This window comes from Sciurus carolinensis, chromosome 2 (genome assembly GCF_902686445.1).
Source record: "Sciurus carolinensis chromosome 2, mSciCar1.2, whole genome shotgun sequence".
Classification (NCBI taxonomy): Eukaryota; Metazoa; Chordata; class Mammalia; order Rodentia; family Sciuridae; genus Sciurus; species Sciurus carolinensis.
In genome coordinates this window covers 55587722-55600340 of record NC_062214.1, presented here as the reverse complement: position 1 = coordinate 55600340, position 12619 = coordinate 55587722, and the positions used below count along the sequence as shown (strand labels likewise).

At 43.6% G+C, this 12619-nt stretch overlaps 1 protein-coding gene across 1 annotated transcript in view; it reads left to right on the top strand.

Moving 5' to 3' along the window:
• Positions 1 to 11736, top strand: part of Abhd2 (abhydrolase domain containing 2, acylglycerol lipase) — a 96631-nt gene extending 84895 nt beyond the window's left edge. Inside the window, exons 7-11 of the mRNA XM_047540380.1 lie at positions 495 to 587; positions 3215 to 3325; positions 5646 to 5715; positions 8316 to 8400; positions 10353 to 11736. Coding sequence (XP_047396336.1) covers positions 495 to 587; positions 3215 to 3325; positions 5646 to 5715; positions 8316 to 8400; positions 10353 to 10549 — 556 coding nt within the window. The 3' untranslated portion in view covers positions 10550 to 11736. The remainder of the gene's footprint in view (positions 1 to 494; positions 588 to 3214; positions 3326 to 5645; positions 5716 to 8315; positions 8401 to 10352) is intronic.
• Positions 11737 to 12619: the final 883 nt, after the last annotated feature.

The window sequence follows — 12619 nt, the reverse complement described above, 5'->3', positions numbered from 1 at the left end:
ATAATCCAGAGTTAATATATTATTTTAATTATAATAATTATATTACTACTGTTATACAATTATATATTATATACTATATTAAGTTTTTATGGAAGTTTCACATGGGATGATGGAACAGAATGGGTTGGGTCAGAAAATCCCACCTGCAGGGTAGGAAGTCGAATGGAGAAAGTATTCAAATGACCATCAAAGCAGACTCCGGCAAGTTCTATGACCATCAAAGCTGGCTGGATGAGGGTATCAGGAGCATAGCTCACAAACAACAGTGTCTCTCTGGCCCTGGAAGGTCCTGCTGGTGTCAACTTCAGGGCTATGTGGCGGTTCCTCCACAGGTCTCTGCAGAAGTTTGAGCGCTGCACAGCAAAGCCCAGCATCAGGCCACAATCAGAGCTCCCTACAAGAGCATCTCATGCAGCAGCATGAGCCCCCGCTTGGCCTGCATCCACCACAACCTCCCCACCATATCCCTCTCACTCTCGCTGTGGTTCTTCCAGGGCCCAGGAAACCTTCATGCAGTGGGACCAGTGCCGGCGCTTCTACAACTTCCTCATGGCTGACAACATGAAGAAGATCATCCTCTCACATAGGTATGGCCCCCTCCGTTCTCTCAGGAGACATACGGTTGCTTTCTGAGATCTTTTGGAAGTCACCGAAACCCAGAGCCCAAGCAGCTGAGTGACAGGAGGCTCAGGGTGAAATGTCAGCTCCTGCCTACTCAAGGCTGGAGCTGCTCCACATTCATCATGCTTATCCTGCCTTTGCAGATTAAGTGCTTAGAGCAGTTCCTGGAGAACAGTAGCCATCGACAATTAGTCGCAATAATTTTATCATTATCCTTACTACTTTTGCTACCATCTTTTCTTCCTCCCCAACACATGCCTCTCTCAGCATCTCTGCTTGTAGTCCCAGCCCATCCTTTAAGGTCCATCTCAGGTCTCTTCCACTAGCTTGCTTTTCTGCAGCTTCCCCGATGTGAATCCTGAGTCTTAAACTCCATGGAAAGCTTTGGAGGGTTTAGGTTTGTTTTGTTTTTTCCCAGAGCCTGGGAAATAATGAGCACTCAAAAATTACACTTTGGAGGGATTTTTGTCATCACCCTAGGTAAAGCAATCAAGCCAAGTGATCAATTTCTTAATCTCTGTTTTTTTTGTTTGTTTGTTTTTGGTCTTGGGGATTGAACCCAGGGGTGCTTAATCACTGAGCTACATCCACAGCCCTTTTTATTTTATATTTTGAGGCAGAGTCTTGCTAAGTTGCTGAGGGCCTCACTAAGTTGCTGAGAATGACTTTGAACTGTGTCAGCCTCCCCAGTAGCTGGGATTACAGGCATGCGTCACCACACCTAGCTGTTTGTTTTTTTGAGATGTTGCCTCACTGTGTTGCCCAAGCTGGCCCTGAACTCCTAGGCTCAAGCAGTTCTCCTGCCTCAGCCTTCTGAGCAGTGGGGACTACAGGCATGCACCTATACCTACCTCTTAGTCTCTTTTTTCCAGTGGTTAAAAGGAGATGTTGTTGAGTAAGATCCTAACTTAGTAAGGTAAGGCCCTATCTCAAAAAAAAATTTTTAAAGGGGTTAGGGATGTTGTTCAGTGGTTAAATACCCCTGGGTTCAATCCCTGGTACCTAAATAAATAGATAGAGATGTTCTGCTGCCCATCCCAGCCTGATTCCAGATGGGGCTTCCTGTGAGTGGATCACATGATGCCTGAGCAAGGCTTAGGCTCATAACCCTTCAGGCTGCCAAGCTGCCAGGCATAGCCTTAGGTTCTCATGTTGGGTGAGTACAGAACAGAGGGACATTTATGTCCCTGTGCTGTGACAATCAACTATTTCCATTCAGCTCATGTAGTTTGAGCATCAGCCATGTGCCAAGATGGGTGTGACTCAGCTGAGTGGGTGGGTGCTCTGGAGGGTTGCCAGAGTTATGATTCCAGAAGGGGCAGAGCCAATACACCAAGGCCACATCCAAGTCCTCTGCCCTGTATACCTCTGGAGTCAAGAGAGACTCCATCCAGAGAAGATCTGTTCTGCTCAAGGGCTTATTCTTACTGCTAAATTGTCTCTAAGGTTCAATCATTATGTGATTCTTAACAAATTGCAAAAATGTGCATAAGTATATTTACCTTTTAAACTTTTTCTATAAAAAGCCAGACACCCTGAAATTTTAGAAAAACTTTGTCTTGTGAACCCTGTCCCATAGATATATAAGATAATCCTCCTAATTATCTTTTGAAAAAAAAAATAAGTACTAGAAAAATGTCTCTCTCTTCTTTTGGAAAGATTGCGAACATATCCTGGGACATTGAGTTTCCTACCATAGAACCAAACCTCAAAGCAAACTCCGTCTTCCCTTAGCTGTGTGACTGAGAGTCCTTGCTGGGAAGGGCAGGCTACCATGCACATTTTGACCCCTTTCTTTGTCATGGTCCTCTCAAGATGGATCTGTCTCTCCCTAGAAATGACCACTGTACTGAATACAGTTGGCTCTCTATTTCCATCAGTTCTGCATCCCGTTTCAACCAATAGCAGATAAAAATATAGATGTACAAAGGTTGTATTTTTCCTGAACATGTACAGACTTCTTTTCTTGTCATTGTTTCCTAAATAATACAGCAACTATTTACTTAGCATCTATATTAGTTATTATAAATAATCTCCAGATGATTTAAAGTATTCAGGAGGATGGCATAGGTTATATGCAAATCCTAAAGCAAGGTGTGGTTGTGTGTGCACCCATAATCCCAGTTACTCAGGAGCCTGAGGCAGGAGGAGCACGTGAGCCCAGGAGTTCAAAGTCAGCCTGGGCAACATAGCGAGACCACGTCTCAAAAAAATAAAACATGCAAACACAGACACACACACACACACACACACACACACACACACACACAATAAATAAATCCTACACAATTTTATGTAAGGAACTAGAGCATCCATGGATTTTGTTATGGGGTAAGGGGCAGTGTCCTATAACCAGTCCATGGATACCAAGGGATGACCTTATATAGCTTTTTAGCTAAGTCTTTGGCCATAACTCTCATGGCTTGCCTCTGGACATAGAAGCAGCTTCTGTTGGTTTCTCTCTGCATGTGATTTTTTTTTTAATTAGTATAATTGTACATAATAGTGGGATTTGTTGTTACATATTCATATATGCACACAATAGAATCGTATAATTTGGTCAATTTCTACTTGCTTTTGTGTCTCCCCCAAGGCAAGCTCTTTTTGGAGACCATGTGAAGAAACCCCAGAGCCTGGAGGACACGGACTTGAGCCGGCTCTACACAGCTACATCCCTGATGCAGATTGATGACAATGTGATGAGGTGGGTCCACAAAGCTGGGAGAGGAATGGTCTAGGGCAGGGTGCCAGGTGGGAGTCTGCAGGCCAGCTCTGCCCAGTACAGTGTTTTGCTTGTCCCTCTTTAGTGGTAAGGGATGTTTTTCTTTGACTAAACAGCCAGTGTTTAAAAACAGAAGATTTCACAGAAAAATTCTAATTTCTTGGGAAACAGGTAGAGGATCTGACAACTTGTCTTGCATGGCACAGTTGGCATGAGTCTAGGGGCTGGGTGTGCACGCTCTGGTCACCCGCAGTCACCCCTGGTTGTTCTCTTAGGATCAGGGCAAGATCAGGTGTCACACAAATCTGCCTTCCCAGTGCAGGGAAAGGAAGTAAAGTCACCATCAAATATGGAAAAAGAAAAGATAGGCCAAGAAAGCTGTGTGTTTCAAGCAAAATGAACAGAGCCTCTTTTTTTGGAGGACTGGAGACCTCTTTTCATGTAAGATGCAAACCCTGTCCACTTTACTCGTTTCTTTCCACCTGCCTGGCCCCTCCAAATACCTGTGACACGACTTTCACAGTGTCTTCTTTCCTGCTGCCAGTAGTGTCTGACTGAAGTTGACCTTAGCTGGAGAAGGTATTGATTGATCTCTGACCCAAAAAGAAGATCCTTTTTACTTTTTTTAATATTTTTTTTCTTTTCTTTTTTTGGGATTGAACCCAGGGCCTGTGCTTGCAAGGCAAGCACTCTACCAACTGAGCTATCTCTCCCAATATTTTTTTTAATACTAGATGGACACAATACCTTTATTTTTATGTGGTGCTGAGAATCGAACCCAGTGCCTTACACATGCTAGGCGAGTGCTCTACCACTGAGCCACAACCCCAGTCCAAGATCATCCTATTTAAATAATCATTTGATACCTTAGATGTGACTTAAAGCAAGCAAGTATTTATCTAATAGATAGGCAGAGAATGGCCTGAGGACATGAAGGCTCTACTTCTCTTCTCAAGATTATTTTTCTTTAGTTGTATATGGACACAATACCTTTATTTTACTTATTTTTATGTGGTGCTAAGGCTCAAACCCAGTGTCTCACACATGCTAGGCAAGCACTCTACCACTGATCCACAATCACAGCCCCTCTTCTCAAGATTTTAATAGCCTTCCTACACCAATTATCCTTAAAATGTGCTCGTTAACAGTTTAAGGGAAATAGAAACTAGGAAATTATTGGTATGTTCAAAAGATGAGAAGGAACCATACCCACCTCCACTTAAGATGGGGCATGTGACTTACTGAGCAGTGTCTAATAAGAAAAAAAATTAATTTTAATTTTTCAATTCATCTTCTCAATTTTTTTAAGCCCAAAAGAGAATGTCCTCAACTCTCCATAAAGTTATTCTTTCTTAATCATGTTGAGTAGTAGCAGCATCAGATCAGTTTTGGCAGCCTCCTCACAGATCTCTCACCAATCATACTAGACGAATAGGATGCAAAGGGACCAATTTCACAGGGGCAGAGGTCCTGGAGATGATCTCCACACACAGCCTCCTAGCAAGAGTCCCTGATGGTCTAGCCTGAGCTCTCCTGGCAAATCTGTGTAAGGAGGCTGGAGGTGGCAGAGAAGCACAACTTTGGGGGAGGCAGAACATCTTGAAGACCCAAATCAGAAAGATCCACCATCCAGAAACCAGAGGTCCTACCCTGTGTTAGAGAGCAATGAGGTTTTCAGAAATCCTCTGACTTAGTATTGATTTGGGCATCCTGGCATCAGAGCTCCAGGGTGAACCTTGCCAGGCTTCTCAAAGCACAGGGCATAGCAAAGCTCCAGCAGTTGGTGGGTGTGGTGGCGCACTCCTGTAATCCTAGCATCTGGGACGCTGAGAGAGGAGGAGCACAAAAAAATTATTATAGATAACACTGAGAATTTCCTCTCAGTCAGTTATCATGCTAGTGGCACTTCAGTGTCATAAATATCACAGCACCAGCAAGAAGTTCCTATTTTCACACAAATTTTACGAGGAGTAGCCCAGATGAACCGTTCACCTGGAGTCACATAGCCAGTAAGTGGCAGAGCCAGGATTTGAACTCAGATGCCAAAGCCAGTGTTCTTGACCCTAAATACTGCTGTCTGTTCTGCTGATAGATAAAACAAGTTAATGTAGAAATTGGTGCAGTAATAAAATCAACTGAGGGTTTAGACCAGACTTGGTGACCTGTGTGTATTCTACCAGTGCTGTGAGTTAGTGTAAGAACTGAATAATAATCAGCTCAGTATTTCCATCTTAATGACAAATGTTATTTAGTACTCTCCCCCCGCCTTTTTTTTTCCTTGCCTTTTCTTGGTATGTTCCAGGAAGTTCCATGGCTATAACTCCCTGAAAGAGTATTACGAGGAAGAAAGCTGCATGAGGTACCTGCACCGGGTGAGTGGCCAACACTGGCTCAGAATTCATGTCTTTCCACCCAGCTCCATCCCTGGTACAAAAATATTCTCCCTGGGCTGGGGTTGTGACTCAGTGTAGAGCACTTGCCTAGCATGTGTGAGGCACTGGGTTTAATTCTTAGCACCACATAGAAAAAAATTAATAAAATAAGGTCTATCAGCATCTAAAAAAAATTTTTTTAAATATCCTTCCTAAATTTTCGATTGGAAGTTCAGCCAGAATCTAGCTGAATCTGCTCTAGTTTTAGACATTTTTTTTTTTAATTAAACCAAAGTCTGTCCCTCTGTGACCACCATACACTAATCCCAGAACTGCCCCTTAGACCAGGCTGCTCCCAAGTCTATACGAAAGCCTTTAAAATTACTGCAACACTCCAGTTTCTTCTTAGACTCCCTTTGACAGTATAATCCTACCTGGTTTGGGCCAAGATTCTTCATAGGAGATCCAGCTGGGTTTCTTCTCATCCTGGACCCTTCTTTTTTGACCATCAAGTATTTTATTAGTGTGGTACCTAGAACTCAATTCCAAATTCCTGCCATGATCTGGTGAGTATAGAGTAAAATAGATACATTTCTTTTTGTTTTGTTTTGTTTTACTTTACTTTTGAACTTCTGTTTTTCTTTAAATATTTTTCTAGTTGTCAATGGACCTTTACTTTATTTGTTTATATGTGGTGCTGAGAATCAAAGTCAGTGCCTCACACATGCTAGACCAGCACTCTACTACTGAGCTACAACCCCAGTCCCTAAACTTCTTTTTTATTTGTTCTTTTTATTCATTACAGTAGAATATATTTTAACATTTCATACGTACATGGAGTATACCTTCCCATTCTTGTGGTTGTACATGATATGGAATTACACTGGTCATGTATTCATACATAACCATAGGAAAGTTATATCTGATTCATTCTACTGTCTTTCCCATTCCCATCCTCCCCCTTACCCCCATTTCCCCTTCCCAATCCAGTGAACCTCCACTCCTCCCTCCCCATCCCTACTCCTCACCCCCGACCTATGCCTATTGTGAGGCAGCATCTGCATATCAGAGAGAACATTGGGCATTTGGTTCTTGGGGATTGGCTTATTTCACTTAGCATGATAGCCTCCAGTTCCATCCATTTACTGGCAAATGCCATAATTTCATTCTTCTTTATGACTGAGTAATATTCCATTGTGTATACATAGCTCATTTTCTTTATCCATTCATCTGTTAAAGGGCACCTAGGTTGGTTCCATAGTTCAGTTATTGTGAATTGAGCTGCTATAAACATTGATGTGGCTATATCACTCTAGTATGCTGATTTCAAGTTCTTTGGGTATATGCCAAGAAGTGGGATAACTGGGTCAAATGGTGGTTTCATTCCAAGTTTTCTGAGGAATCTCCATACTTTTTTCCATAGTGGTTGCACCAATTTGCAGTCCCACCAGCAATGTATGAGTGTACTTTTTTCCCCCACATCCTCGCCAACACTTATTGTTGCTTGTATTCTTGATAACTGCCATTCTGACTGGAGTGAGATGAAATCTTGATAAGTGTCATAAAATAGATGTATTTCATTATTAAAATGATGAGGAGCATGTCTGTTGATTAGGTAGACTGGTTTGCATCGATGCATCTTTTAGCAGTTATAGTAAACGTGTGTATTAAATTTGTGGCTAACCAAAATTCCCATGTTTTTTGGCCTGGCCCATCACCAAGGAAGTCTCTCTCATTTTCTCTTGGCACAACTTCCCTTTTCATACAATCACAGAACTTCTCATTTATCTCTGTCAGTGTCCACCTGCTGATTTGGCTCATCATTCCCCCCAGCTAAAGCAGATAATTGTAAGCCGCAGTTCTGCTGTTTTAGCCTTTCCCAGCTAGTTTAGCGTCATCACTCAGGCTTTTGGCATCTTCATTTAAGCCATTATATAAATGTCGAACTGTGTGCTGCCAACATCAGAGAGCTTCAGGAGAGCACCACCATTCACTAGACGTGGCTGTTCAGGAACATCTGAGTGCCTTGTCAGCACCCTCTCCATTCAAATACAAAAGGAGACAACCATTGGCTGTTTTGCTAAAGTGGATATTGAATGCATTCCTGCAAGATATTCACCTAGATATTCACCAGCCTACTCCTGTTTTCAACCTTCAGATTCTTCTAGAAATTCTCTTTTGTCCGGAGTGGAGTGCACTTCATTTTCCTTTCCCACAGTGTAAACCAAATAAGTGGGTACATAACTCTTGGTAAAGTCATTTTTCTGAAAGGTGTGACTAATTTGAAACACTATGAAGACCATCAGAAGTATTTTGACAGGGAATGCCACTCAGCATTCCCCTCCCTTCTCCAGTACCCAAGGACACTGGGAGCTTTGCTCCTTCTGCCAGGTGGTGATCACAGTGGCACTCATAACTCGGCCCACTGCCAGTAAATACCAGGCATCCTTATCCCACCTGTTTAGCAAGCTGAGCTGTAACCCTCTTCCCTTTGCTTCAAAGACATGTCTAATAGTGAATGTGAGCCTTGAATCAGAGGGATCAATGGAATCTAGAAAAAGGAAGTGATCATTTAATTCAACTCTTTATTGCTGTTGCAGATTTATGTGCCTCTCATGCTGGTTAATGCAGCTGATGATCCTTTGGTGCATGAAAGCCTTCTAACCATTCCAAAGTCCCTCTCAGGTAAGTGCTTCTTCTACTGCTTCCCCAGCCATGCAGCAAATTCACTGAGACATCAACTCCTGAAGACCATCCTCTCTGGGGAAGGACAATTCATGCCTATCCTTTAAGTCCTGATGCTCCTAATATAGGAGCCAGAACCATCCTTGATGTCTATCACCAAGACAGTTTAGGGAGAGTCACCTGATGTTCTGTAGAATTATTGTCTCAGGATCATGGATTCATTAAGTAGGAGAGTTTTACACTTAAAATTTGATCTGAAAAGCAAAACAAAAAAGCCAAACCAGGTGCAGTGACACACGCCTGTAATCCTAGCTCTTCAAGTGACTGAGACAGGAGGATCGCAAGTTCAAATCCAGCCTCAGTACCAGTGAGGCACGAAAGAACTCAGTGAGACCCTGTCTCTAAATAAAGTACAAAATAGGGCTGGGGATGTGGCTCAGTGGTGGAGGGCCTCTGAGTTCAATCCCTGGTACCCCCACACACATCAAAAAAAATCTAGTTTTCTTACCTCTTGTGACAGCCTTTCCATCTGCTTCGAGGATAAAAATAGAAGCAACTGAAATGGCAAAGAATGTTGCTCATGGAAATGTTACTGTGCCTCAAGCCAGTACAGTCTCATTTCATGCTGGATAAAGAGCTAAAAGGGAAAGGAGAGTGCTTGCCCAGCATGCCCTAAGCCCTGGGTTCCAGCCTCAGCATCAGCAGGGTAAGAGAAAGAGAAAGTACAGAGAAGGTAGAAGGAGGAATTGATAGGGAGTTGCACAATTACTGTTCAGTGTAATTTCAGATCCCTAGGACATCATCTTCACACTCTGATTCTCCCATGACCCTCAGGAGAATAGATAATAGAGCAGACAAAGGGCCCACTGCCAGGGCCCTGTTATTTACACTGCCCAGGTCAGAGGCTATATGTAGGACATGTGTCACCTTGTTAAGGAGCTATTGCCTATCGACTCCCATCTAACCACAGACTCACTGCACAAGTGCAACCCACTCACCACGTGTATGGCAGTGAGAGAAAGCAACAGCACTTGTCCCCTTCTGGACCTCTAAGTGATGTTTGCAGCACCAGTGCTGTCACATAGAAACTTACAAAACAGCGACTGAAGAGCAAACATTAAGTGGGTGAGGCTAGACAACAGCCCCAGGAAGCCAGCAAGGGGGCCCTTTGCTTCCTGTTGAACCTGGCTGCCCCTGTCTGCCCCATGTACACATGTCTTCAGTAGTGGCCTTTACTAGCCTGTGTGGGACCAACCTAAATATGGAATCAGGAAGTCAAGCTCCCAGTCATTAACCCAGAATGGCCATCTAGCATGTGGCATTGGCAGCTGGGCTTTAACACAACTTGCAGCTTTAAGTCTTAGTCTTGAAGATAAATGAGTGGGATGAAAAATGATTGACACCGTTGAATTCTCCTTGTTCTCTAGGAAATAACACTGTAAGTGCTGTGAACCTCTCCTTAGGGACTGCCCACCCTCAGATTATTAAATCAGAATCTGCATTTTAACAAGATACCCCAGGTGGATCCAGATGCACAAAGTTGGGAAGCATAACCGAGCACCTGGAGAGCTTTAGCAGTATCCATGCCTGGGTTCCCGCTCCCCCACTCATCCTTCTCCTCCCACCCCTGAGTTTCTGAGTTAATTAGTCTGTGTGCAGCCTAGACTTAGGGAGCTTAAAAAGCTCCCCAGGTGATTCTAATATGCAGCCAAGTTTGAGAACCACTTAAGAGTTCCAAGGATTTCTAAAGCCAGTGCCCATTCTTCTCCAAAGGGGAAGGGCATGCCGATCTCAAAACTAGCTAGGTTCCACCACTGTCTTGCCTGGCTCACTTAGGTGATTTTTCCCTGTGAGCAAAACCTAGGCCGCTTTAGCCAGCTCACTCCCCTTCACATCTCCTGCCTGGAGCTAACTAGAGTGCAGTAACTCTGTCTGCTTTCTTTTCCCTACAGAGAAACGAGAGAACGTCATGTTTGTTCTGCCTCTGCACGGGGGCCACCTGGGCTTCTTTGAGGGCTCTGTGCTGTTTCCTGAACCCCTGACGTGGATGGATAAGCTGGTGGTGGAGTATGCAAATGCCATCTGCCAGTGGGAACGGAACAAGTCGCAGTGCTCTGACACAGAGCAGGTGGAGGCTGAACTGGAGTGAGAGCCCTGGACTCTGGCGCACTCCAGCAGCCCTCCTCTGGAACCCGCAACCCTTGCCCGCTGTTTCAGGTCTCCCATCTCCCTCAGCGACCTGGACCTGACCTCAGACCATCAGTGGGGCCCCACCGTACACACCTGTCTCGAGTAGGTGGCTCTCCCTGGGAGCTCCAGGCTATTTTTGTGCTTAGTTACTGGTTTTCTCCATTGCATTGTTAGCCATGGTGACAAATGACAGGGTCCTCACCTTCCTGTCTGGTTTTTTCAGCATCTGATTGCTTTTAAGCCAATTACATCTAGTTTCCCTATTAAAAATGTGTCCAAACAGCCATTTTGCTTTGCCAATCAAAAAGCTTTTCCCTGAGAACAGTGAAGGATATATGTGGTTTTGTGGTGGTTGTATGTGTCCTTACGTAGACCCTGACAAGAGCTCACCATTCTGGGCCAGTGCTGAAGATGTGACTCAACTTGGGAGTCTGAGAGCCTGCAACTCCCAGGCCAGAGTGTGGCCTCTTAAATGGCAAAGAAAATTCCGCGTGAGTCACAAACCAAGTTTCTTCCCTCACCATCCACTAGGACAGTTCCCTCAAACCTTGTTGCCACTGCTGAGAGTTGCTTGAGGCACTTGTTAAAAATTCAGCCTCCCAGGTCCCTCCCCTTGGAGAGGCTGACTCAGTGGGTCTGGGAAGGAGCCTGGGGATTTTAATTTTTGACAAGTGCCCCAAGAAATTCTCATCACCAGGCAAATTTGGAACACATTGTTCTACAGCACCTTTAAATTAGAAGCATATTGGTGACTCATTTTATTGAAATTCATTGTCAAGGTCTGTTGCATCCCTGCCCTTGTGTAATCAGTGTGGTGTCCCCACAAAGGACCCTGGGTGGGAGTGGGCATTTGGGCTGAGCCCTGGCTCTGCTTCTCATCTGCTATATGACCCTGGATAAGTCCCTTTGGACTTGATTCTCTTCGCCTATGAAATGGGGGACTTGGACCAGGTAGATTGCTGAGATGACCACCAGTCCTAAGTTCAATGACAAACTCAGTTTACTGAGCTTTGAGAGAACATCCCTCCAGGCGAGGCTGGGAGCTCTTCTCCCAGGCTAAGCATTTGCCTTTCTTTCCCCCACCCCTCATTTCATATAAAGAGATTTTTGGGGTCTTTTTGAGCACTTAATTATAATTTTAGTTGTTTTTTTTTTTTTTTTTTTTTTTTTTTTTTTTTTTAACCTAGGTCCCTCTAACTCTGGCTTTTGATACCAAACAATTCAAAAGTTGGATCAGAGTTTGAAGAAGAAAAAGATATTTCCAACCAAAGAGGGTGTTGTTTTGAAACTAGATGTTTAAATGAGTAGCCTCTATTTGTTGGTTGGATAGATCTTTCCGAAATGTCTTCTCAAGTGGAAATATCACTATAGGTTTCAAGTACTTCTTTGCTCCCATCCTGTGGTACTTGAAGATCTAAGAACCCTGTACTTTGAAAAATCAGCAGTTGCTCTCTGGAATTAAATAGAACTATGAGTGAAAATGCCTGGATACTTAAAAATATGTATATTTTCTCTGCTGCATCTCCTTTGGCTCCAGGACAGACTGGAATAAGTGGTCTGTGTGGATGTTTAAGGAATAAAGGGAGCCATCTGGGCAACTGAATGCCAGCCCTCATAGCCACAGTTTGGGCATTGACCCAAGTGACTGTGACAATACATCTGTAACCTGACAATCACCAGATCATCCTAATAACATCAGAAATAGCCATTCTCTCAAAAGACTGAGATTTCTCTGGTCTTAACTTTGTCTTGGTATAATTTCTCACACTCACCACATTATTATTAAGACTTTTCCTCCAAGTTGGCATTTCTTTTAATGCATTTCCTCTTTTTGTTTGTGCACAAATTGGCACTTTACCATCTATGCCTCATTTTGAAAGCTAGTCCTTCTCCTCTGTTGCCTCTCTCTCTATCATCCACAGCTGTAATCTAGGTTTAGGACCATATTTTCATTTCTCAGACTTTTTGCAAAAATGGGTCAATCAAGCAATAATTTAATAGGATTGAATCAGCATCCCCTGGAAGTGAG